This window comes from Protopterus annectens, chromosome 8.part0, assembly GCF_019279795.1.
Source record: "Protopterus annectens isolate FY-2018-M chromosome 8.part0, PAN1.0, whole genome shotgun sequence".
In the NCBI taxonomy this organism is placed as follows: domain Eukaryota; kingdom Metazoa; phylum Chordata; order Ceratodontiformes; family Protopteridae; genus Protopterus; species Protopterus annectens.
Window position 1 is genome coordinate 351,830,915 of NC_056741.1, and position 27,610 is coordinate 351,858,524.

Sequence of the window (27,610 nt, forward strand, 5' to 3'; positions counted from 1 at the left end):
GTTGCTTAGGCCCTGGTCACAGATCCCCCCACTCCCGTGGGACTTGAACTTGATATTGGCTTCCTTGATTCTCCCCCCTTTGAACCCGTGGCTTCCTGTTCCTTAAAATTGCTGTCCTGGAAGACTCTCTTTTTGGTAGCCATCACATCAGCTAGGAGAGTTTCGGAACTTCAAGCCCTCTGAAATCATCCTCCTTATCTTGTGTTTCATAAGGACAGAGTTTCACTTAGGCCTAATCATTCGTTTTTACCCAAGATACCTTCTGAAACAAATCTGAATCAGACTATTGATCTGCCTGTCTTTTTTCCTAACTATTCGAACAAAGCTGAACAAAATTTGCACCACCTGGATGTTCATAGGCAATTACGTTTCTGCTTGGACAGGACTAAGCAAATAAGAAAATCAGACCAACTCTTCTTGTCCTATGCTGAGGGCAAGCAAGGACTGCCAGTTTCCAAAGTAACCTTATCCAGATGGTTGTCCTCTATTATTACCTTGATTTATCAGCTCAGACATAAAGAACTCCCTGCTAAACCTAAAGGTCATTCCACCAGAGCATTAGCTACGTCGGTAGCTTTTCAAGCAAGACTACCAATGGAATCTATTTGTGCCGCAGCCACTTGGGCCACTCCTCATACTTTCATTTCGCATTATAAGTTGGATGTGGCCTCTAGGAATAGAGCTGAGTTAGGTTCCACTGTGCTCAAGAGTCTGTTCCGATGAGCCACCCAGGACTAAGGTGCTAGGGACGCTGTCCCATCCAGCAAGAATGAAGGCGAGATAGACAACTTAACATTAAGAAGTTATGTACCTACCGTAACGTTCCATGTTAGTTGTCTTCTTCTCGCCTTCTTTCTTGTGTCCCACCCTCCTTCCCCCTAGCCTGGACAGATCGAGTAGAGTCCCCTTTTGGGGCCTTCTTCCTCTGGACAACTCTGATGTACATTGTGTCCTCCTCTGTCTTTGTACTATAGCTTTCCTTGTGGTTGGACAGGTGTCCTTGAATCTTTCCTTGGTGTTAGCTCTACCAAACGAGATCTGGGGATCTGATGCCTAGCATTGTGGGATATAGGGAGGGCCTCGAGCCAGTAAATAGCTCTTGAGCTTTAGTAGATTGCCGAGTCAGAGCCGAGGATCGGCTCCGAACCCATCCAGCAAGAAAGAAGGCGAGAAGAAGACATCTAACATGGAACGTTATGGTAGGTACATAACTTCTTATTCCCTCTTCTTCTGATACCTCACCAGATTGTCCCACTGAGGAGGTCCCTCAGAAGAAAAAGGGCAAGAAGAATCACTTAGATTCTCTAGAAAAGTTGATCACCGAAGACACCGACTTCAATGAAGGGGAGGGATCCCCATGGTCACCCCCCTGATGATGTCTCCTTTGTTGGCATCCTGGAAATATTAAAGTAGAGGGGTGACTTGAAGTCCCAAATCCTTCTTCCATGGAGTCAGTGACCCTAAAGGCCTTTGGCACTTGACCATCTACCTGTTGGATGACTCCACCCGCTAATGAGCTCATTCAGTTGACCTATCAATGTGCATGGAGGGCCCCTGATACCATAGAACCTATCTCCAGGAGACCTGACAGAATTCTGTCTACCCCTGAAGAAAAACTGTTCTGAGCTAAGGGGTTAGCTGTTGATGCCATGGTCATGGTGGCAGCCACAAAAAAGGAACTGACCGAGGAAAGTTTCTCTATCCATTGACCCAACAGAAAGTCTTGGGCGATGGATAGTTTTTGGAAGTGGGTCTATGCTTAATCAACCTTTGATTTAAGGTCCTTGAATTACTTGGCACACTTCACCAGACTTCAGAGGGATCTGGTCAAGGAGTTATCGGATACCCTTGCAGGAACTGTTTCTGAGGACATCCAAGAGAAAGTGGCTTCCCAGTTGGCTACCCTGGAGTCTGTGTCCAGTTCGTCCATGAGGCTTATCGCAAATGCAGCAGAAGGGGCCACTTGAGCAGCGGGTTCAGGCTTTGGCATTAGGAGACATGCCTGGATGCACCTGTGTGAATTTGTGGAGCCATTTAAGTCGTCATTCATCAATGCACCATTTGACGGCTCATCCCTGTTTGGCCCATAGGTTAGACAAACTTTATCCAGGTGTGAGAAAGATGAAAAGACCTTTTCTGGTGTGGGCATATTTTTTCCACTCCTCAGCGACCATTCTGTAGATATCAGAGAAGAAGAGGAAAATGTGGTTCAAAAAGTCCCAAGAGCCTTTTTGGGACACAAGTGGAAGTAGTTCCTCAGTGGCAGAAGGGGAGACTTCTATGGAAGATGCCACCCCAATGGCAGAGGTGGCCAGCAAAATCAGGGTTTCAGAGATTCTTTCCCTGGTAAACCCTACCAGCGCTCCTGAAAGGAGGCCTGATATCTTCTTCTGGAGGCAGTTGGAGGATGCTTATCCCTGCCTGGCTACAAATAACATTGAATGCTTGGGTGCAGAGGATTATATCCAGAGGCTATACAACTCCATTTTTCCTTCCTCTTCCATATGCAAGAAAATCCCTGATGTTCCACCCAGTCAGAGGGAAAACAGACAGTTCTAGAAATTCAAAAACTACTAGGAAAAAGAGTCATCGAAGAAGTCTCACCAGACCAGAGAGAGTCTGGAATTTACTTAAGATTCTTTTTAGTGCCAAAGAAGACAGAGTACTAGAGAACAATATTGACTCTAAGTGTACTGAACACATCAGTTCGCCAAACCAAATTCCGGATGGTTACAGTACAGTCCACTCTTCTGTTTTTGGAAAATGACAGTTGGATGTGCTCAGTAGATCTTCAGGATGCATATTACCATATGAAGATGGGCAAATGATCCAGAAGATTTCTCTGCTTCTGGCTGGGAGCCAATCATTTTTCAGTTCAGAGTTATGCCCTTTGGTCTCACCAAAGCACCCAGAGTATTCACCAAGTGTATGGCAGTAGAAGCAGCTACTTGAGACTGCAGGGATTCCAAGTGTTTCCATATCTGATGACTGGCTCATTACCTCCCCAGCCAGGCATCAGTTAGTAGAATCAAGAGACCATATACTTCACGTTTGCTGTTACTTAGGGATAACTATAAATTACAAGAAATCGAAAATTAACCCTAACTCAGAATTTAGTCTTCATAGGAGCCCTTCTGAATACTCAAACTTCCATAGCCTCTCTTCTCCTTGTCAGGCTCCAGAAAATCAGAGTTCTGGTACAGAAATTAATCATCAACAGAAAACAAGTGCTCATCTAGTCCTTTGGGCATTGGACTCCATAGCTGCAGCTATAACTCTACTTCCCTTAGCAAGATTCCACACAAGGATACTACAATGGTTACTAGCATCCCAATGGCTGATGTTACACCAACCCATGTCTGACCTGATTTTGATCATCAATCATTGCAAAAAAGATCTAGCTTGGTGGATACATTTGTTAGAGATTCTCTTAGGACATTCCTTTGTCCCATCACAACCCCAAGCCATAGTGACCACAGATGCCTCTCAGATGGGGTGGGGGGGCATTATCTGGGCAGGACTGTCCAAGGCACTTGGTCCCCCTTAAAGGCCAACTTGCATATCAATGTACTGGAGTTAAGGGGAGTGCTTTTAGCGTTGCAGGCCTTTCAGACTGCTCTCCCTTCAGGAACAATTGCAGTTCAAGTGGACAATATGTTAGTAGTTTGGTACATAAGCAAACAGGGAGAAACCAAATACTACCCCCTTTGACAAGAAGCTCTAAGAGTATGGCAATGGGCAATCTCTTCCAGCCACTTTCTGATAGCAATGCACATTCCGGGGAGTTCTAATGTGATAGCAGATAAACTAAGCAGGTGTATTCTCTTGCCTCATGAGTGGTCTCTCAATCCAAAAGTGCAGAAACGATTTTCTGTCAGTGGGGCCAGCCTTGCTGCGACTTGTTTGCCTCACCCCTAAACAACAAGTACAGCAACTACTTTGCCCTGATCCCTCATATGGGAGAGTCACCGAGAGATGCTGTTCTCCATGTTGGCCCCCGGACTACTGTATGCCTTTCCCCAATTCCTCTAATCCTGAAATTTCTACAGAAAGCAGTCAGGTTGAAGAGCAAAGTAATCCTCATTGCACCTTATTGGCCTCGATAAATATGGTTCCCCTTTCTTTGGCCTTATCTGATTTAACAGCCTTGGATTCTGGACCCAGCTCCAGACCTTTTATCTCACCTAGAGAAATTAGCTCATCCGAACATTGTAAACCTCAAGCTGACCGCTTGGTTTCTCCAGTTCCATTAATAGCCAGGCATCCCTCTCTCTCCTCCCTGTTACATCAGATACTCTTAGCTTCTCATAAACCAGCTACCCATAAACTCTATGCTTGAAAATAGAAGAGGTTTAACCTTTGGGCTTGTGACAACAATATTGATCCCTTTTCAACTCCAGTTAATAAAAGCCTAGAAGTTTAGAAGTCTAGAAGTTTTAGGTTCACTTTTCAAGGCAGGTGCTTCCCATTCTATAATCAAAGTTCAATTAGCAGCCAGATCTAATTTCCATAATGATTTTAAAGACTCCTCCCTGGATTCTCGTAAAATTTACAAAGCCTTCTTGAAAGGGTTTCTCTTACTAAAACCACCTTACAAGGATCCTACTCCACCATGGGGTCTGAATTTAGTATCACAAAATATTGCTCAGTCCCCTTTTGAACTATCAGCTGAATGTGATCTAAAGTTCTTATTCTGGAAAAGTATGTTCTTATGGCAATAAAGGATTTCAGAAAAACAAGCCTTATTATATAGACCTCCTTATATGATTTTTCCACAAAGATAGAGTATCGCTAAGAACCAATCCTTCCTTTTTACCATAGGTAGTGTCAGAGACCAATATTAATCAGACGATTAATTTACCAGTATTTTTTCCCAATTTTGTTAACAAAGGTGAATACTGCTTCAGTTTGTGCTTTGTGACAATTGCACTTTTACTTACACAGAACTGAAATATAAGACAATCCAACCAGGTATTTGTGTAATTTTCACTTACAAGACTTGACCAACCAGTGATCAAAGTAACGCTAGCCAAATGGCTCAAAGATTGCATTTCTTTTATCTATAAAAACAAAATTAGCTTGTCAAGTCCTTTAAAGGCTCATTCTATAAGAGCAGTTGCTACTTCAGCAGTTTTTTTCAGTCTAATGCTTCTATGGATAACATTTGTGCAGCAGCAACTTGGGCTACTCCTCATACCTTTATTACTCATTACGAATTGGATTTGGTCTTCAAGGGAAGAGTGTCATTTGGTTCTATGGTGCTCAGGAATATCCTTCCTTATGTCCACCCAAGGCCTAAGGTAACTGGGGACTCTGTCTCACTTGTCGAGGATAAAATGAAAATTGACAACATCAGATGAAGAAGTTATGTACTCACCATAATGTTTCATCTGTGTTGTCCATTTTCATTTATCCTCAACTCACCACCCTCCTTTCCCCTGCCCTTAAGTTTTTTGTGGTTCAGATAATGGGCATATGCCACTTCTGTCATTATTTATTTATTATTATTATTTTTATTATTATCGTTGATATGTGATTCCAGATATGGACTCTGTAAAATGTTTGGGTTTTTATCACTCTGTCTGTCTTTCTGCAAATGCAATCTGTGGTAACAGGGAAAGGAGCATTGTGGGTAAGGGTTGACCTTGAGAGTTTTTGGCTTCTGTGAGCTGTGGTAACAGCCAAGTCAGTACCAATGTTTGGAACAGAATCCCATATGTCGAGGATAAATGAAAATGGACAACACAGATGGAATGCTATGGTGAGTACATAACTTCTTTATAGTAGCCAACACATGGTTCAGAAAGGGAGACAGTCACAAGATCACATACAAGAGTGGCAAACATGCAACACAGGTAGACTTCCTCCTAGGAAGGAAAGGGTAATGGGGTAGAATCAGTGATTGCAAAGTCATCTCCAGTGAAGCAGTCAGCCCACAGCATAAACCACTGGTCGCCACAATCAGCAGCAAGCAGTGGTCAGAGAAGGCACTAAGGTCAACAGAGACCAATCTGAAGAACTGGAAGTTGACCGGAAAGAAAGTACAACAGTTCAAGGAATTATTCAGGGCTCTATTACCCCAAAAAGAGAAGGAAGTAGGTGGAGTTGAAGAAGAATGGCAGTGCCTCAAAACAACATGTGTGAGGACTATGGAACAGATATGTTGCCGAGCCAGGTATGGAAATAGGGTACATAAGGAAAGCTGGTGGTGGAATGCAGAAGTCCAGGTGCATAAGGAAAGCTGGTGGTGGAATGCAGAAGTTCAGGAAGTAATCAAAAGAATGAAGGAGTGTAGGAAAAAGTGGGGGATAGAAAAACGACCAGGTTAGGAATGAATACTTATTAGCCAACAAAGAAGCTAAGAAAGGAGTTGCAATAACAAAGAACAGGGCATTGGATGAAAGTGACTCAGTAGGTGGTACAAAGAAACTATATCACGTTGCAAGGTAAAGAAAGAGATAAAGAAGATAGTCAGACACCCTTCATAAATGATGCCAGCAACAACCTGCTTACCAGTCCACGGGGCATCAAATGCAGATGGAAGGAGTATTTCCAGCAGCTTCTGAATGAATAAAATAACACAGAAGCTGTACTGCCCTAGGCACAGCCTATGATGACAAAAGAAGAGGAGCCCACCCTAGAAGAAGTAAGAACAGCAGTAAGGAAAATAAAGTCAGGGAAAGCAGCAGGCTCATATTAATGCACAGCAGATATGATAAAGATGCTGGGTATGATAGAGAACAAATGGCTCCTGAGGGTATTCATAGCAATGTGGAAAGAAAGGAGTACCCCAGATGACTGTAAAATAAGCATGCTTGTGCCAATGTACAAGAACAAAAGGGATATCCACAACTGTGGGCAGTACAGAGGCATCAAACTCCTGTCACATTGCATGAACGTTCTGGAGATGGCGATTTATTAATGGATATGCAGAGTAGTAGAAAGTAAGCTGGTAGATGAGCAGTTCAGATTCTGATCAGGATGCAGCGTAGGTGGCCAGATGTTTGCAGTGAGATGGATAGTTGAGAAGAAGCTAGAGATGAGGAAAGAGTCCAACTGGGCATTCCTAGACTTGCAGAAAGCATATGATGAGGTCCCAAGAAAGCTGATTTAGGTAGTACAACAGTGGTTCAAAAGTCTCAGAAAAATTGGTATAATTACTGCAGGCTATGAACAAGGACCCAATGACTCAAGTATGAACAGTGTTTGGTCTAACAGAGGGGTTCCCAGTGGGAGTGGGTGTGCACCAGGATTCAGCTCTGAGCCCACCGCTGTTCATACTAGTGATGGACTACATTAGCAAATAGGTCGGAGGGCACAGATCAAAAAACTTGTGACATTATAGGCAGACTTTGAGCAAGAACTTCAGCAAAGGATAGGGGAATGGAATTGAAAACTGAAGGCAGATGGGATGAAACTAAGTACAGATAAGACAGTGGTAATGACAGCAAAGTGGGGAAATCAGAAGAGGTAGCCACGGTGGTGCAGCAGTTAGCGTTGTCGCCTCACAGCAAGAGGTTCTCCGGTTCGATTCTCGGCTGGGGTGCTTTCTGTGCGGAGTCTGCATGTCCTCCCTGTGGTCGTATGGCTTTCCTCCGGGTGCTCCGGTTTCCTCCCACATTCCAAAGACATGCAGTAGGTGGATTGGACACTCTAAATTGACCCTAGGTGTGAGTTTGTGCATGTGTGGGCCTTCTGTGGAAGGTTGGGCACCAGGCTGGCAACTCGACACTGTAAAACTCCACTGCCAATCATGAGTGGACAGATGATCTGCTGTGGCGACCCCTAAATGGGAAAAGCCGAAAGAACAAGGAGCTGAGAATTGAGACTGAAGGGAATATAGTAGAACATGTTAATATCTTCAATTATCTGGGAGGGATGGTTGAGGAGAAGAGAAGCCTGAATGAAGAGGTCAAAGCTAGAATCAGAGGGGCTACAGCCAACTGGCACAGAGTCTCAAGTGCAATAAATGACAGAAGAAAGCCAAAGAAACTATAAAGCAAGGTGCACAAGACAGTGGTGCAACCAGTACTACTGTATGGTACAGAAACCTGAGCAGTAAAGGCAGTACAGATGAGGAACTAGAGGTAATTGAAATGAAGTGCCTGAGTAGGGTGGTAGGATTCAGACTGTGGGACAGATGAAGAAAAGAGGACATAAGAGCAGAAGGCAAAGTAGCTCCAATTGCAGAAAAGATCAAAGAGAACAGATTGTGGTGGTTTGGACACGCGTACAGAAAAGCAGAAGACAATCTGGTGAAGAAGATTTGGGACAGACAGGAAGAAGGTAAGAAGAAACAAAGATATCCAGCAAAGACCATGGATGGATTGTGTGAGAGAAGATCTGCGACATTCAGGAATGAGTGTTGAAGAAGGCAGGAATGTGACATTGAATCAAAAGAGATGGTGACAGTTAACACGATACCCGGATCCCATGTAGAAAATGGGAAAAAGGGGGTTGATGATGATGATAATGATGATGACTGCACCCTGTGGCATGTACTTTGCCAGGCACCTGGAACAGTTGGACTGCCTTCAGAGGTTTGTCACTAGAAAAATACATGGTATAACCAACATGTCATATGCAGACTGATTAAAATCCATATCACTGTATTCAGTTTCCTACTGATTACTGAGGGGTGATATGTGCCTGACCTGCAAGGCAGTCTCTGAATCAGCCCTGTAATTCTTACTGCATGAGAGTTACCCACTACAAAGATCTAAACCTGATATCTAACATGAATCGATCATGCTGGAGAGACAGATGTATGTCCAAGAGATTGCCCCTCCTCTGGAATCAGCTTCATATTCATGTGAAGCAGAGCTCTTCACTGACTATCTTGAAGTGCAATCTGAACCAGTGGATGGGAATTTGCAAATTCACTCCTAGGGTGGCACCCATGTCCCTTATGGACAGAGGCAGTCTGTAAAAGTAGTCAAACCCCCATTTGCTGACCCTTGCTATCTTTTCCCTAGGGATAGAAACTTGGGTAAAATCTAGGTTAAATTGGTTAGGCTTGTAAGGGCTCTTGAACCATTAGCCTAGTAATCTCCTATGAACTTGTGAACTTAATGTACTAGATAACCAAGAGGCTTGGTAACAGCTGTAGATTCTCTTTTTTCTGAGCCTGGGTGTTATCTTACTTGAAGGAACTAATTGTCCTATCCTGTGTTTTATGTGTTCTGTGTTATGCCACCCTTGCCCTGACAGTGTTTTCTAGGGCAGAGTTAGATATCTGGTGAGGGTAGCTTTGGTAATCAAGCATTGTGCCTCTTAAACCTTTTTTCCCCATTCATTCATGAGTTTACTGCTTCAAGAGCTCTCTCCTTAAAAAATCATCTTTTCAACCTAACTTGCTACATGATCTTGCTAGCCATTATTCTTTTGTTGCAAGTGTAAACAGTTTGATTATTTAATTTATGCAGTGCTGTATTTATTTTGTTACTGTATCTTAACTTTTTAAATGTGCTAATAAAGTTTTAGTTGAAGCTGTGCTGGTAAAAAATGGTTTCTTAGGGTCAGCCACCCTATCTAGTTAACGAATTAATAATTAAGTAAATATTGATGGATTCTTTCTTTTTTTGTGATGGCTATTTTGCCTCCAAACCTTATTATATGTAGTATCCTAAGTGGAATACTAGTTTCAGTGTTTCAGCCATTTTTTTATGAAGAAAGACTCATGTAGATTAATTTTATTGATGTTATTATTACCTACAGGATCCCCAGAGGAATAGGATAATGCAGTGGCAGAATGTGGAGCCCCAGCAAGGCATTGTGGATCTTGCCTTTGAACTGACAGCTGAGCCAATGATGGGACTTTACAGTATCGGTGTGAAGAGACCAGAACAGTCAGATATTTCATCAACATTTAGTGTAGAAGAATATGGTACTTACTTTTTTAATTATCTCTAGTCTGCAGGATGCATAAATAGAGGGACAGGTAAAGATAGGTTGTAGAATGAGGATTTGGATTTTCTGGTCAGGAAGTGCATAAGAATTATGCCACTTGTGTCTCCTAACAGGAATATTTTCATAACAGACCTTTAGGTGCTTAACTGTTTACATAAGAGTAATGAATGTATCTGTTTAAATATTATGATGTTAGATGGTGATGATTAGTCTGGTGGCATTACAAGCATATTCCTGGATGCATTTGCATCAAATGATATAGATCATCAGTTTGCTATCTGCTTCTAAAACATATTTCCAAATTATGTTTGGTAGTGCAGTAAATATTATTGTGTCTAGTGTATAAGGAAATTCATAGAGTCAACTAGTGTCCGTAAGCACTGTGGGCATGCACTTTCACAGAGAATAATTTGCAAAAGTTGAAAAGATCTGAACACTGTGGCAAAGCAAAATAAAAAGAAGGAAGCCCTCTCATCTATGGGTGTTAGTTTTCAAAGCAGCAACAATATTCATGGTCATGCAGTTTGTCTTGCATGAAGATAAGCATGGGTCTTCTACACACAGGACAGTATTAAGACTTTTGCACTGTCATGAAATAATTCTGGTTTGTGTGGGATAGATTTTGAGTGCTTATCAACTGCAACCTTTACTGTACATGTCAGAGTCTTATTTCCAAAAAATAATGAATTTTATGTTTCTGCTTCCAGTTTTGCCAAAATTTGAGACCACAGTGAAGCTGCCCAATTTGATTACCATTTTAGAAAAGGAGTTCAGAGTTGCAGCATGTGGCAGGTATGTTCACAGGACAACTTTCTTTGTTGCAGAATGGTAAATGATATGATAAAGCAGTCATAAATTTAAGTGAGAAGCTAAAGATTACACTACAGATGAGGAATGAATATTTGTAAAACCTGACAAGACATGGTTACTAATGTTAATAAATCCTTATAGATGTGTTTTGCTTGAACCATTGCAGAGTTGCTGTCATGAATGTTGTGAACCTGTTAAGGGAAGCTTTTAACCATCTGCCTAGGTACTGAGTTATAGTCTGGAATTATCATTTGGCCAAACTTCTTATTACATGTATAAGGCATTTTAAGTGGTTAAGGCAGCTTTGGAGCGTGATTTCTGTCTTAATGCCAGGTGATACGGAGGTCTAATGAGTTAAAAGTATTATTTATTTCTTACTGTGTAATCTGTGTTGTGAGCATTAGCAGTTTGCTTTGTAGGGGTGAAGAGTAGAATACTAACAGGTTTGTGTAATCATCCTACTGGTGTAGTCCCTGGCCTGCAGCTACCATGGACTGAGGATTAAACATGTCCTCTGCAGCTGTTGGAGTGCCCTTAGCTGGCAAAGGATAATCCACGCTTGTCAGTTTTGGAAGAAGGTGCAGGGAATGCTTTCTTCCTATTCGGATGGAATGTTTGTCCCTAGGGAGGATTTAACTGTCAAAGGTAGGCATGCTTCTTTAGACACTCATGTCATAAGAAGGAAAAAGTAAGACAAAAAGGAAAAAGTAAGACATTTATCTTAGCCTCCATCAGTTACTTTGGACAGGAGTGATTTATTGGTCTTAGCTCAGGGCTTAGTACATGCTCTTGACCCTACCAGTTCTGCTGTTACTGGTAGGAGAACATGGATTCTTCACTGCCTGAGGAGTTCAAGACATTGAACAGGAAAATGATTGTGAGGGGACAACTTCTGTTTTCTTTACTCTGGTTTCTGATTCTGAGGAGAGTATTTCATTTGATAGTCTATTGGAAGGATTTTCTTTTTCAGAAATGATTTCCAGAATGAATCAGTGTTAACATAATTATCTTCCACTGTTATTAAAGAAATATTCTGATTAGTTAAAAATGGAATTTCTTGAATCTTTACCAGTTCACCCTCTTTGTCCATCACTTGAGGGTCCTGCTCACCCGGCTATCTTTACTTTGATTACTTTTCTCCAACTCTTACAGCCAATTTGCTTCCCAATAGTTTGTACTTTGTCATTCCTCATCATAGTGCACTATTTTCCTAAACATTTACTGTTTCTTCTTTCTCTCATATCCTACCAATAACTAGAATTCCCCCTCTGTCCATTTATCCTCCTGCTCCTTTCCATACTTTCTCTTTTCATACTTCTCATCAGTTTTTAAGTTACATTACTCCTTGTCTATCTATAGATTATTACTACCCTCAAAAACACCCCAACGTGATCTTTTCCCTGCAGCTATCATGCTGTAAATACATTAACAGTTATTGCTTTTTATTTTTATATTCGGTAATTAGCCAAATATTTTGATTTATCTCATTTTTATGTGAAAATGCTGTGTGCAAATAAGAAATATTTAACAATTATGTAAATAAGCTCATGTACAGATGTTTTACCCTGCTGTTATAAACATGAAGCTTCTCTCCCTAGAGTTCTGCTGAAAATGTTGTTTTGCCCACTTGCACTTTTCCCAGTCAACAAAGACAAATAAATGAATAAATAAGTAAATCTATTTATTTCACCTTATAACTTGCCTGATAGACAGCCTGCTGCTAAACATCTGGTAAATGCTAATCCTTCCTCCTCCTCTGACAAGGATGGGAAAGGCTTTGAAAGATTTGGGGGAAAGTGTATTCTTTTGTAACACTTATCTTTAGAATTCTTAACTGTCAGACTCACATGTTAAAGTTTATACTTGCCTCTTTTAAGAGTATGAGGAACAATATGGTTTATTTTCCCTAATCTGAGGAAAAAAACATCTTTGAGTAATGTTATTGTTTGCATGTCTATAGTGACTAAAGATTATTTGAAATGTGGTATGATGTAGCTGATTTTACTTCCAGAGACTTCGGGAAAGTGTTGATAAGTGTGTTGCTTATGAACACTCACTGACAACTTATCTACCGACCAGCTTGCCCCAGCTATGCTTACTACTTTTGGAGTTTCTTCTACAGTTACAGCATGGATACTTATTCCAGTTCAGTTGGCTGTTCTCCCAGAAAACATAGAAAGAAAAAAATCACTTGCAAAGGAGCCCTTGCTGTTGTTGCAGACACAGTCTATGCCTCTACCAATAGTGGGTAAACCTGCAGTTGGCCATTGATGGTTTCTCAGACCACTCACTTTCTTCTCTGGCTTCCTTTGTTGTAGTCCTGTTAGCCAGCATGAGCAAGGGGTCAGCCATATCCTCTTTGGCTTTTCCAATGCTCAGTATGGACATGGGAGAATCATATTCGCTGGACCTGGGAGACACTCTATGTTAATCAGGGCAAGCGGCCATTAGATCAGGCAGACATCTCTCCTTCGAGTGGGTCCTCTTATGTGAATACTCATAAATAAATATTGTTTTTCTAATGACATTATTACTGTTAAAAAAAAGATGAGATGTTCATTATATTGATAACTGCTGCAGTAGCCGTAGTTATATGGGTTATATCATACGAAGGATATAACAGCTGGCCAGCATCCAAAGCTTCAGGGCACATTCCCTGCGTCCAAACTGTCAGGCAGCCTGAGCTGAGCTGACTAAAAGACAAGTTTGAACACCAGTCCTTTCAGAGCTGTACAGCCCCTGAACAGTATGAAGCTCTAAGGTTTTCAAAGATAGATGTATGGCTTGGTGCTGTTCATTTGCTGGGCAGATAAGTTCCTTTTGGAGGAAAACCTTCCATTTTTCTAAATATTGTTTGTGTTTTATCAATTTCCTCTTCAGGAAAGTTCTTTTAAAGGTAGGAGTTTTGTGTTAATGGACTGCCACAAGACTATATCATACTTTTAAGTGGGAGCACTCTTTTTTCCTCTGTCAGTTTAAAAAGTGTGTAAAGTAACTGAAAACCATTTTTCAGTGGAGAAATTGTGTTACTTTTGGGGGCTATAAAGGTGTTTTAAAGGGCTTTTTACTGAGTTTTCCTGTGGAAAAAATGTGACTTGTAAAGACTTGTAGTTATTACTGGCATTTCTTCTTGTATTCCCTAGGAAAGAGGCACCATTTTTGACTTTACCATGGAAGAGACTACTGGTTCCACTGTCAGTCCTTCTTCCAGCCATAAAAAAAAAAAGTTAAGCAAACAACCTTTCCCACCACATTAAGCAAACAACCTTTCCCACCACAGCAGACTAGCAATTTGTCTCAGCCACAGGTGGATGACTCTGCTGTAGACATTTGTTATACCTTAGACCACTCATATTTTACCCTGGAACACTCTGGTATAGCACCTGCAGCCACTATGACCCAGGGGTTAGCCACTTCCTCTGCGGCTGTTGGGGTCTCCTCAGTGCACAAGGGAGAGCTACTGTTGTCAATCCTTGGAGACGGAACAAGTAAGGCTTCCCTGTTGTGTCAGAATGTTGTGCCATCCATGGGGAAGCTGCTGCTGCTATTTGTAACACTGTTGGTCCCATACTATCTGTCAAAAAGAAATCGAAAGCTAAGCATGTGTCTGTTCTTCCTCAAATTTCCTTAGACAGGAGTACTTTACTGGGTCTGGCTCAGGATTTAATTCAAGCTATTGATCCTTTTGTATACTAGCTTCTTGTAAAAGAAAGGGATACCTATTTTCTTGCAGAGATTCAAGATTCTGAATCTGAACAAGAAGCTGAAGGGACAGATACAGTGCGTTCTCCTCAGATTTCTGATTCAAACTCAGAAGAAAGCTCAGTTTCTGATTCTCTGTGTTGGGGTTTTTCTTTCTCTGAGACTGTTGCTAGAATGTGCCAGTGCTTTCAGTGGGAGAACAATGAGGTTTCTTAGTCTGTAAAGAAAATACCATGAATTGTTACAGGAAGAATTTCCAGGACCTACACCCATTCCTCCTGTTCTGTCCACTTTAGAGGATGTGTGTCTTACTGCCTGCAGTTTTCCTGATAGTCAGCTAGCTCCCCCTAAAAAGGCAGGTATGATATATAAAGTTCCCGAGTCTTTTAAGTTTTTATATACTAGTCTCAAACTCAACCCAGCAGCTATAGTTTTAGTTAATTATACTGTTGCAAAACAATAAGTTAAATCCAATCCTACTCTGTCTGTTAAAGATGGAAAAAGTATTGATAAGTATGTGGGAAAAGTGTATACTTCTGCAACCTTGATTTAAGAAATTTTAAATTGTCAGGCTTATATGTTAATGTTTTTTTCTGATTAATTGTGAAAGTATGAGGAATGTTTTACCTGCAGTTTCTTCCTCTGAGGAAGAATCTGCTTTGAATAATTTTGTTTCTTCTGTTTCACAGGTCATTCGTTACTCATTGTTTACAGTGTGTGTATTACTCTGTTGATACTTCTTCCAGGGCTATGGCCACTGGTATTGTTTTGAGGAAGTTTGCTTGGTTGGATTCTTAGAAACTACCAGATGATGTTAAATATGAGATTTTAAATTTGGTTTTCGATAGATTTAGTTTTTGGTCCCTCTGCTGCAGAGGTGATAAAAAGTGTGATAAAAGGGGTAAGCTGATCTGGGGAATCTTTCATTCCTCTTTTTTCAAATTTTCTAAGGGATTCTGTGACTCCTCATCCAAGTTTCACAAAAAGCAGAAAAATACTCTCAACAAAATACAAGTAAACAGGCATTTAAGAAGAAATGGCAAGAGGATCCCAAAAAGAAGCCTCAAACGTCCCAAAAGCAAGACAGTCCAACAAGTCTGAATGACTTTTCAAGGACCTTTCCACTAATATCCAAGGTACTTCTGAAGATTCAGACAGAATCTCCCAGGATAATTGTGGTGACTCCCTTCTGTCCCAGGCATCCATGGTTTTCCCTTCTTTTGTAAATGGCTTTGGACAATTGCCACAAGCTTCGTCCCAAATAGGATCTCCATACACAAGAATGCGGGTATTTAATACCACCAGACAACAATCAACTTCAATTGACTGCTTTGATGATAAGTCTTATTTCCTTTTTAGAAACCTGTTTACTGAGGCTGCACAGCAAGAATTAATGGATGCAAGAAAGCTTGCTGTTATAAAATCATATATTACCAAATGGTAAAAGTTTTCCAGTTGGTGCTAAGAACATAAACAGCACCCATTCAGGGCAGGCTGTTCTCTGGATCTGATGTTGTCATTTTCATTCATTCCTCAACTAATGGGGTCTCAGATCTAATCTTGGATCCAGCTCAATGGCATTCATCTAGACTCTCATATCTTACTCTCGAGTTCCACCATTCACCCATAATGCCTCAGGACCCTATAGTACCTCAGAACCCATTTAATGCTTCTTTGCTTTAGACGTAGAGCATGCTTTTTCAAACTTAAATGGTGTTTTCCTAGCTTATTTGTGAGTAAAATTAGAAATTCTTTATAATTTTTCTTTCTACCTTTCACCCTTCCTCCCTTTCTAGCTTTCAGGTTTTCTGCATTAGGCATTGCAGTTTTTCTCTTTCGTACCCATTGTTCTAGGGTACTGTTTACCATTGTTGGTATTCTTTTCCTTTCTTTTCTTTTCTTCCTTCCTACCCACTTATAGGGTATTTCTTGTATACCATTGCTGGTGTTTGTTCTTTACTATAATTTCTGTACTTTCCAAAAAAACTTTATTTCTCTTTCTTTTCTGTTAACTTCTTCTTTTTCTTTCAGCTGCTCCCGTTAGGGGTCGCCACAGCGGATCAACTGTTTCCATTTCTTCCTGTCCTCTGCATCTTGCTGTGTCACACCAACCACCTGCATGTCCACTCTCACCTCATCCATAAACCTTATCTCAGGCGTTTCTCGTTTCCTGTTACCTGGCAGCTTCATCCTTAGCATCTTTTTCCCAATAAACTCTGCATCCCTCCTCAGCACATGTTCAAACCAACGTGATCTTGCCTCTCTGGCTTTGTTCAAACCTTCCAACCTGGGCTGACCCTCTAATATACTTTTTCATAATCCTGTCCATCCTCGTCACACCCAGTGCAAATCTTAACATCTTCAACTCTGCCATGTCAAGCTCTGACTCCTGCCTTTTTGTCAATGTCACTGTCTCCAACCCATATAACATAGCTGGTCTCACCACCCTCTTGTAGACCTTCTCTTTCGCTATTACTGGTACTCGTCTGTCACAAATCACTCCTGACACTCTTCTCCATCCTGCCTGTACTCTCTTCTTCACCTCTCTTCCACACTCACCGTTACTCTGAACTATTGATCCCAAGTATTTAAACTCGTCCACCTTTGCCACCTCTACTCCCTGCATCCTCACCATTCCTCTATCCTCCCTCTCATTCACACACATATATTCTTAGTCCTGCAGACCTTCATTCCTCTTCTCTTTAGAGCATATCTCCACCTCTCCAGGGTCTCCTCCACCTGCTCCCTACTCTCACTACAGATCACAATGTCATCTGCAAACATCATAGTCCACGGGGACTCCTGTCTGATCTCGTCTGTCAACCTGTCCATTACCATTGCAAATAAGAAAGGGCTCAGAGCTGATTCTTGATGTAATCCCATCTTCACCTTAAACGCATCTGTCACTCCCACCGCAGACCTCACCGCTGTCACACTACCCTCGTACATATCCTGCACCACTCTTAAATATTTCTCTGACACTCCCGACTTCCTCATACAATACCACAACTCCTCTCTAGGCACCCTGTCATATGCTTTCTCTAAATCCAGAAAGACACAATGCAACTTCTGACCTTCTCTGTACTTCTCCATCAACACTCTCAGAGCAAACATCACATCTGTAGTGCTCTTTCCTGGCATGAAACCATACTGCTGATCACTAATCATCACCTCCCTTCTTAACTTAGCTTCCACTACTCTTTCCCATAACTTCATGCTGCGACTGATCTATTTAATCCCTCTGTCATTACTACAGCTCTGCACATCACCCTTATTCTTAAAAATCGGTACCAAAACACTTTTTCTCCATTTTACAGGCATCCGCTCACTTTCCAAGATTTCATTCATTCTAGTTAAAAACTCCACTGCCATTTCACCTAAACACCTCCATGCTTCCACAGGTATGTCATCTGGACCAACAGCCTTTCCATTCTTCTTCCTCTTCATAGCTATCCTTACTTCCTTATTGCTAATCGACTGCACTTCATGATTCACTATCCGCACGTCATCCAACCTTCTCTCCTTCTTATTCTCTTCATTTATCAGCCCCTCAAAGTACTCTTTCCATCTGCTCAACACACTCTCCTTGCTTGTAAGTACATTTCCCTCATTATCCTTTATCACCCTTACCTGCTGCACATCTTTACTAGCTCGATCTTTCTGTCTAGCCAATCGGTACAGGTCCTTTTCTCCCCCCTTAGTGTCCAGCCTTTCATACAACTCTTCATACGCCATATCCTTATCCTTCGCCACCTCTCTCTTTGCCATGCCCTCATCTCCTTATACTCTTGTCTACTTTCTTCATCTCTCTGACAATCCCACTTCTTCTTCGGCAGCCTCTTTTTCTGTATACTCTCCTGTACATCTTCATTCCACCACCAGGTCTCCTTGTTCTCCTTCCTCTTTCCAGATGTCACACCAAGCACCTTTCTAGCCATCTTTCTTACTAGCTCTGCTGTAGCTACCCAGCTGTACAGTAACTCTTTACTGCCACCCAGTGCCTGTCTTAACTCTTCCCTGAACTCAACCTCACAATTCCCCTTTTTCAATTTCCACCATTTGATCCTTGGTGCTGCCCTCACACTCATCCTCCTTGATCACTAATGTTATCCTACAAACCACCATCCTGCTGCCTAACTACACTTTCCCCTGCCACCACTTTACAGTCCCCAATCTCTTTCAGACTGGCCCTTCTACATAAGATATAATCCACCTGTGCGCATCTTCCTCAACTCTTGTATGTCACCCTATGCTCCTCCCTCTTGTTAAAATACGTACTCATCACAGCCATGCCCATCCTTTTCGCAAAATCCACTGCCATCTGACCTTCTGCATTCCTTTGCTTAACACCATACCTACCCATCACTTCCTCATCCCCTCTGTTCCCTTCACCGACATGTCCATTGAAATCTGCTCCAATCACCAATCTCTCACCCTTGGGTACAGTCATCACCACTTCATCCAACTCACTCCAAAATTTTTCCTTCTCATCCATTGCACACCCAACTTGTAGAGCATATGCACTAACAGCATTCATCATTACACCATCAATTTCCAGCTTCATAAACATCATTCTATCTGACACTGTTTTCACCTCCAAAATACTCTTAGCATACTGTTCCTTCAGGATAACCCCAACACCATTTCTCCTCCCATCCACACCATGATAAAACAATTTGAACCCGCCTCCGATAAACCTAGCCTTGCTTCCCTTCCATCTGGTCTCTTGCACACGCAATATACCAACCTTCCATCGGTCCATCATATCAGCTATCTCTCTCCCTATACCAGTCATACTGCCAACATTCAATGTCACTATCACAGTCCTAGCCTTTACCTGCCTTCGGGCATGCCTTCCCCCTCTTCTCCTCCTTCGGCCAGCAGTAGCCCAGTTTCCACCAGCACCCTGTTGGCCAACAGCACTGGTGGTGGTTGTTGTAAACCTGGGCCTAGACCGATCCGGTATGTATATCTGTACTGTTGTCCGCATGTATGATTTGGCAAAATTTTATGCCGGATGCCCTTCCTGACGCAACCCTCCCCATTTATCTGGGCTTGGGACCAGCACAAAGAAATGCACTGGCTTGTGCATCCCCAGTGGCTGATGTTTGAAAAACCTGTGAGTTTTTAAAAGTGTACTTCCTGTGAGCATAAGATACCCAATTCTAATGCCCACATTGAGTGCATGTTCTGTTTATGAGTGGACCACCTGGAAACTTCTTGTTAAATTTGTGCAGGCTTCAACTCTTGAGCCTTGAGAGATCATCATAATAAGCTGGTCTTAAAAGGGATGCTTCTTCCACTACTGTTTACATTTCTGGGGCTCAACCCCCCACTAAAAAACAAAAAATCCTCTTCAGAGTGTAGGGAGCACAGAAAACTTATCTGCCTATGACTCCAGTCACCTGTTTTTACATTTTACAGGAGACATCAAAGAGAATGGCACGTTCCCTTTCCACATCATCCTCTGTCAGGTCCTCCTGCAGATGTGGATAGGATGATGAGGAAGTTTCTCAGGGGTCAGATTCAGATGGGGGTGTCATCAGCTCTATCTTCTATCAGATCTGTGAGCCTCCAACCTGTTTCTCACTGGCTTGTTTCTCCTTCTCCAATCCGTCCAACAATTTTGCAGTCCTCAAATCTGAGAATCCGGTAAGTTGATGGGTTGGATCTGAAGACAGCTAGGTATACGACTCTGACTGCATCCCTGACTTATCCAGTGCTGACTTCCTAGAGCAGGATGAATCTAGAAGCAGAAGCTTTGGTGCCAGATCCGGGGTGACTCGTTCAACTCCAAGGTTGTTAGAGCTGTCCCCTTCCCCTTGGCACTTTGGTGCTAGATAGCTTGGGTCTGACTCCTTCCTTGCGGCAAGAGTCTGAGCAGATTTGAGGTTCGACAATGACTTCAGTGAAGGGGAGGGGTGCCAAAGTCTCCACCAGAAGATGTCTCCTTTGAAGATATTCTACAGACCCTAATCAGAAAGGTGGATGGTTTTCCAATTCCCCTTCCCAGAAGGAGTCAGTGTTCCTGGCAGCCTAGAGGTCCAGCCCATCTATGTCTTGAATTACCCTCACAGCTGATGACCTGATAGATCTGGTGTCTCACCAGGCATAGAAAGAACCAGATACTGTGGAGCCCATCCCTTGTCTGTCTGATAAATTTCTTGCCCCTCCCAAAGATAGGTCAGTGTTTGTTTCACTGTTGAGCCAAACAAAAAAATCTCCACCAACGACAGACCAAAGAAGAAATTTGGAGAGTTCTTTAATCAAGTGTCTCTGCAATTTAGTGAAGTGTGCCAAATAATTCAGTGACCAAAGAGTCACCATTGAAGTAAGGGGTTCCTGTGGATGCCATGGTTGTGGCGGCAGCCACTAAGAAAGAACAGAGCTCTTCTGTCCACCCTATTAACAGAGAGTCCAGCGCAATGAACAGATTTGGAAAGCACGTTTACGCCTCAGTGACCTTTGCTCTTTACTCACTGAATTATTTGGCACACTTCACTAAATTGCAAAGAGACTTGATTAAAGAACTCTCTAAATTTCTTCCTTGGGCTATGTTGTTGCTGGAGCACAAACAGCTATCTTCGCAACTGACCACCCTTCAGTCTGTCTCCAATATGTCCATGAGGTTAATCTCTCACATAGCTGGGGATACCTCACAGGCATTGGGTTTAGGCATAGTCATCAGGAGACATGCCTTGATGTGCTTATGTGATTTTGCAGAGAACTTCAAGTCTTCATTCATCAATTCTCCCTTTGATGAAGAGTTTGTGTTTGGCCCAACAGTGAAACAAGCACTGACCTGTTGGGAGCAAGACAGGAAGACCTTTTCCACTATGGCAGTACCTTTTTCTACCTTGTAGAGATCATTTTCCAGAAATCACTGTGGAGGTAAAAAGATGTGGTTCCAAAAGTAAACAGGTCCTTTCCAGGACTCATGTGGATAAACTTCCCCCAGAGGTAGGGGAGAAGTTCCAAAGGAAGATGCTGCTTTTGTGACAGAGGAGGTCCACAAAACCAAAGGTTTTGAGATTCCTTATCAGATAAATCCTTTTAGTGCTCCTGAATGGTTGCCAGACTTCTGTACTTTGAAGGCAGTTGGGGGACACTTGGATCTGCACCCAGAAGTCTTGACATCAATCACAAATGACATTTTGGTTGCAAAGAAATTGTATCCAGAGGTTATTTCCTTCCATTTCTACAAATTCCATCAAGCAATCAGAAAAGGCTCCCTGATGTTCCGCCCAGTCAGCTGGAGTTGTTCAACCTTAGAAAATTCAATAGCTGCTAGAAAAAAGTTATCCAAGAAATCCCACCAGACCAGGAAGGATTTGGAACTTACTCAAGTTTCTTTTTAGTGCCTAAGAAAATAGGCTACCTGAGACCCATTCTGGACCTCAACATTCTTAATCAATTTGCAAAGAACTCCAAGTTCTGGCTGTCCATGGTTCAGTCCATTCTACCTTTTCTACAGAAAAACAATTGGATGGGCTCTTTCAATCTCCAGGAAGCATACTATCACATCAAAATGAACAGACAACTCCTATAGATACCTGAACTTTTGGCTGGTCACCAGTCACTATCAGTTCAGAGCTCTGCCCTTTGGTCTCACCACAGCCCCTAGAGTGTTTACCAAGTGTATGGCAGTGGTTAAAGCTCGCCTGAGACTACTCAGATTCAGAGTGTTTCCTTACCTAGATGACTGGCTCCTCACCATCCCGACCAGACATCTCTTCAAGAAGGCCAGGAACTACTTACTCCAATTATTTCAGTCTTTAGGAATCAAGTCAGTTATGCCATATCCCATCTGCAACCTGTTTAAATATTGGAATTTATATGAACTTGCCTGGTCACCACCAGTCAGTTGGCCTTTCTGACATCAAACAGAGTACAGTCCATAAGACTGAAGGTAAGACAGATTCTTTCACTCTCTTCTCCCTGAGCAAGACTGGTCCTGCAAACTTTAGGGTCAATGGCAGCTATAACTTTGGTCTCAATGGCTCAGTTCTATATGCGTGTTCTTCTGTGGACTCTAGCTGTTCGGTGATCGATTCTTCAACATCCTCTGTCTTCAGAGATAAGACTTACTTAGGTTTGCAAAAATGTTGTCATTTGATCCAATGACATTTGCCAGGGATGCCCCTTTGTGTTTCCATCCCAGAGTAGTCAGATTGACCACGGATGCCTCCCATTTGGGTTGTGGGGGGAGGGCATTTCTTGGGACAGATAGTCCAAGGCACATGGTCCCCGGAAGAGACAAATTTGCATATAAATGTTTTGGAGATGAGAACAGTCCTCCTAGCATTGAGGCATTTCTGGATTCCCTCCCGCCAGAAATGATTGCTATCCAGATGGACAACATGTCTGTGGTTTGGTGCATCAACAAAGAATGGGAACCCGTTCCTATCCCCTTTGCCGAGAATCAGTGAGAGTGTGGCAATGGGCAATCTCTTCCAACTGCTTTCTTTTGGCAATGCACATTCCAGGAAAATCCATCTTGCTAAAAGACAAACTCAGCAGGCCCATTCTGATACCTTATGAGTGGTCTCTCAACCAGTTGATAGCTAAGAGAATTTTCCATCAATGGGGTTAGACTTGCTGTGATCTATTTGCCTCTCCCCACAACAAGTGCAGCAGGTTCTTTGCCCTGATCCCCTCCCCCCCAGGGGTGGGAGTCACAAGAGATGCAATTGTCCATGTTTGGCTTGCTGGTTTTCTTTATGCTTATTCCCCCATTTCTTTAATCTCCAGATTTCTACAGAGAGCACTTCAGTTGAAGAGCAAGGTTATCTTCATCTCCCCTTTTTGGCCTCATGAGGTGTGGTTCCCCCTTCTGTGGTCTCATCTATTTCCACCTTGGATGTTGGATCCCAGTTCAGATCTGAGCTCTTATCCCTTGGGGTTGACACATCCGGACATCTCAAGCCTCAATTTGGCCACATGGTTTCTCCAATTCCAATAGTGGTTAGACAGGCCAGGCTTTCCTCCCCATTCTAACAGATATTGCTATCATCCCAGAAAGTCTCCGATAGGAAAATGTACATAAGTAAATAGAAAAGATTTTCTTATTAGGCCCATCAGAGAAAACTGGGTCCTTCTACTACACCTATTCCTACTGTCCTAGACTTTCTTGTTTCAGTTTTTCAAGAAGGGGCTAGTTTTCCCACCATCAAATTTCAGTTAGCAGCCATCTCGAGTTCTTGTACTCAAGATAATTCTTTCCCTCTAGCTTCATCCAAACTGTGCAAAGCTTTCCTTAAAGGTACTTTTTTGCCTAGGCCTCCAGTTAAAGGTCCTACTCCACTCTGGGATCTTATACTATGACTGCAGGGTTTAGTTCAGTCCCCTTTTGAGCCATCAGCCAAGTCTGCTCTCACATTTCTTTCTAGAAAAACAGCCTTTCTAGTGGTCATTACCTCAACAAGATTAGTTTCTGAACTCCAAGCACTCTCTTCAAAATCCCTTTATTTTTCCATAAAGATAGAGTTGCATTACATACTAACCCTTCCTTTCTGGCCAAAGTAGCCTCAGAGTCAAGCATCAATCAGGCCATCTATTTTCTTCCCCAATTTTTCTAACAAAGGTTAATACGTGCTTCATCTCTTAGATGTGCATAGACAGCTCTCATTTTCCCTCCACAGGACAAAGACGTTTAGAAAAACAGATTGGTTGTTTGTCTTATTTGCCTCCAACAGTTTGAGAAAAACAGTTTCCAATGTTACCTTAGCAAAGTGGTTAATGGATTGCATATTATTTGTTTGCAGTCAGCAAGGTCTTTATTTACCCAGACCTCCAAAAGCACACTTTACTAGATCCATGGCTACTTTCTCTGCTTTTGCTCCAGAGCTTCTATTGATAACATTTGTGCTGCAGCCACTAGGTCCAATGCTCATAACTTTATTGCTTATGACAAGTTGGATTTAATCTCCATGAACTGGACTGCCTTTGGTTCTTCAGTACTCCAGAATACTCTCGTACTTGGGGACTCTTTCCCATCAGTTGGGGAATGAAGGAAAATGACAACATCAGATATAAAAGTTATATACTCGCCATAACTGTGCATCTTTGTTGTCCATTTTCATTCTTCCTCAACTTCCAACCCCTCTCCCCCGACCTTTCATATGGGAGTGACCTGATAGTAATATTGGAACCACTGTTCCTGCTTGACCCATATCTTTTCCTTTGACTTTCCTTTTAATATTAGCTATGGCTGGTCATCCCGCTTCTGGGGCAGCAAACTTGATCTGATGTATTACAGGGTTCTAAGGCTAGGTGAATACAGACGAGACAGATTTGTACTTGGATCTGAGACACCATCAGTTGAGGAAGAATGAAAATGGACAACACAGATGCATAATTGTGATGAGCACATAACTTTTATTTTTGCAATATTTGAGTGAGTTGCTATCTTGTGTCATTTTCTTATTCTTCTGTCAAGGTTCATTTATAAGCCACTTTAGCATGTCTACCCATACAGCCTCATCTTTCAGTCCAGTCTCATGTCAAAATGTTTTTGAAAGTGGTTTACACAAGAGGCCTCCAAGTAAACTGGCGGCCTTCCTTGGGATCTTGATTTTGTGTTAGAGAAGCTTACACTTGCTCCATTAAACCATCTAACCTGACTGACTTGAAATTGTTAACATGGAAAACAGATGGACTGATTGCTCTGACCTCCGCAAGAAGAGTATCTGAGTTACAAGCTCTTATGGTGAGTCAGTCCTATCTCATTTTCTACAGGGACAGGGCTTCTTTGAGAATTAATTCTTCTTTTATGTCTAAATTGGTGTTGTTTACTTTAAGCCTGTTTCCTTTCCTGAAGTTAAATATGAGGGATAAAGGATACTCTATACCTTGGATACCCTCAGACAACTAAGGTACTCTCCTGACAGAACTAAATCTTTCAGATCTTTAGATCAGTTGTTCATTTCTTGTGAAGGTAAGAAGAAGGGACAGCCTCTGTCAAAACACACTATTTCTAAATAGTTGTCTAAGGCTATTACCTTTTGTTGTAGTCACCATAACAAAACTATTCCAGGCAGGGTCAAGGCCCACTCTTTCAGGGCCTTGATTTTATCTATGGCTGCTTTGAAAGTTTTGGATTCTAGAAATATTCTAGAAAATGCTACTTGGTCCTCTGTACATATTTTTATGAAGCACTACTCTACTTCAGTTGATGGCTTGGATTCCTTCTCTAGATCTAGATCAGGCTTTCCCAGGGGCTGCTGGGCTCCTTCCACCTTCCAAATGTAGTTAGCTAGGGTAATCTACCCAAATATCTAAGGCTACTGCAGCAGTGATCAATATGATGTACATAACAGCAGATGTTTGAATGATCACTGCTGCAGTATCCATTCCTTCCATCCATCTCCCTTGTTTTTTTGTGTGTTTTTCATGCCAGGGTGTAGACATTTATTCTTTGTTGCTTCTAGCATTGTCCTTTCAGGGCTCCATCTCCCCCTCTGTTGTCAGGAAAACGCTGAAGGGCTTGATGCCCAAATTTGTCTTTTATCTTTTATTCAGCTCAGTTAAAGCTGCTTGACAGTTTAGGCATGTGAAGGTTGCCCTGAAGCTTTGGAAGGAGGCTGGTTGTTAATCTTTGCAGGATATAACCCATATAGCTAAGGCTACTGCAGCAGTGATCATTCAAGCATCTACTGTTATCGTAAGTATATTTATACAATTGTACTTTCCTTACCTTGGTTGAAAGGCATTACAGGCAGTAAATCCTGGTAGTCTTTATCCTTTACTAATGGCCCATTTCTTGTAAAATTATTCCTGAGAAAACAGGGCGTAATGATTCTGATTTTGTGACTTTACCTGAGGTTATGTAAACTTTGGGAAAATTAGATGCTATGGTTTGACGAAGTCTTTGAATAACATTATTCTGGTGATGGCGTGATGTAGTCCTTGGGCCATGACTAATATTTATTTTTGTTTCTGACAAGAGACAGGGCTTCTTCTCTTGTAGCTTCCCAAGCCCAACTCTCTCTGATTTGGAGGAATACTTTAATTCTTATTCTCACGTGGATGAATTTATTTTAATCAGACCTTTGCCAGGATAATGAGGTATTTTTCTGGGAACAAGCAGATGTCCTGTCTGAACTGAGGAGATATAATGGTATAGTACAAATGAATAGATCTCATTCCTCTTACACCTCTCCTATACCGCCAGCCCTGGATGCGTTGCTGAATGCTGCCTGTAGTTATCCTGATGCCTAGCCATCATTTCCTAAAAAAAAGTAGAAAAACTCTTTATTAGACCAGACTTTTCCTAGCCTTTCTCATGTTATCTAAACATGCTTTGAAGAGTATGTGTGATTGCACAGATAATGTGTCTAGGGCCAATGCTACTGCCACAGTATTGAGAATATATATTTGTGTACATAACCAAAAGATTGCTGATGAGATAAAGTCTGAAATCTTGGATTTGGCTTTAAATGAGGGGGTATTGTTTGGCTGCTTTCTGGCAAACAATATGCAAAGAAGAAATGTCCTGAGAGTATCAAGAAAAAAGGGTCCTTTCAGAATAAGGGATAGACCAGTAGTACAGAATGACAATGTCAGCACCTTACCCTCCCCACCCTGCCTCCCCCAGAAGTATCTCAACAAGTATGTTCATGAAAAAAATTTAAAAAGTAGCCTTCAACATTCCCTTTTTGCATAAGATTGTTTTGGACTCCTGGGTGTTAAACGTGGTGCAGGGAGGTTACACATGACACTGGATAAAAAATTCTCCTTTCAAGGGAATACCTCCCTACTCTCCAAACCAAACAGAATTTATTCCTCAGGTTTTTCAGTCTTTATTCACCCAGAGAGTCATGGAACCAGTTCCATTAAGTCAAAAGAGCAAAGGCTTCTATTATTGATTGTTTCTGGTACCAAAGAAAAAGGCTTTTAGGAAACCGGTACCAGATCTTTCATTTCTAAATATGTTGATCGTACAGAAACATGCTGCATCTTATTCCTCATATGAGTTACGTGGCAACCTGAAAAGATGCTTACTAACATATTCACACACTAATAGGCTTCAGGAAATTTCTCCCGCTGTTTCTGGATCACATTATCACTTCTACATTAGCCTTTGGTTTATATACATCTCTAAGGCTAGTCATAAGATGTCTAGCCCCAGTCTTAACTTATTGTAGACTGAATGGTATTTGCATCTTTTGTTATTTAGACAACTTGCATA

General features: G+C 41.9%; 1 protein-coding gene across 4 annotated transcripts in view; it reads left to right on the top strand.

The window, feature by feature from the left end:
* The window catches only part of LOC122808806 (alpha-2-macroglobulin-like), a 2,637,399-nt gene that overhangs the window by 367,861 nt on the left and 2,241,928 nt on the right, over nt 1-27,610 (top strand). For all 4 annotated transcript variants that reach the window (XM_044079865.1, XM_044079862.1, XM_044079863.1 and 1 more), the window contains exons 6-7: nt 9,718-9,886; nt 10,617-10,701. In XM_044079865.1, coding sequence (XP_043935800.1) covers nt 9,718-9,886; nt 10,617-10,701 — 254 coding nt within the window. The remainder of the gene's footprint in view (nt 1-9,717; nt 9,887-10,616; nt 10,702-27,610) is intronic.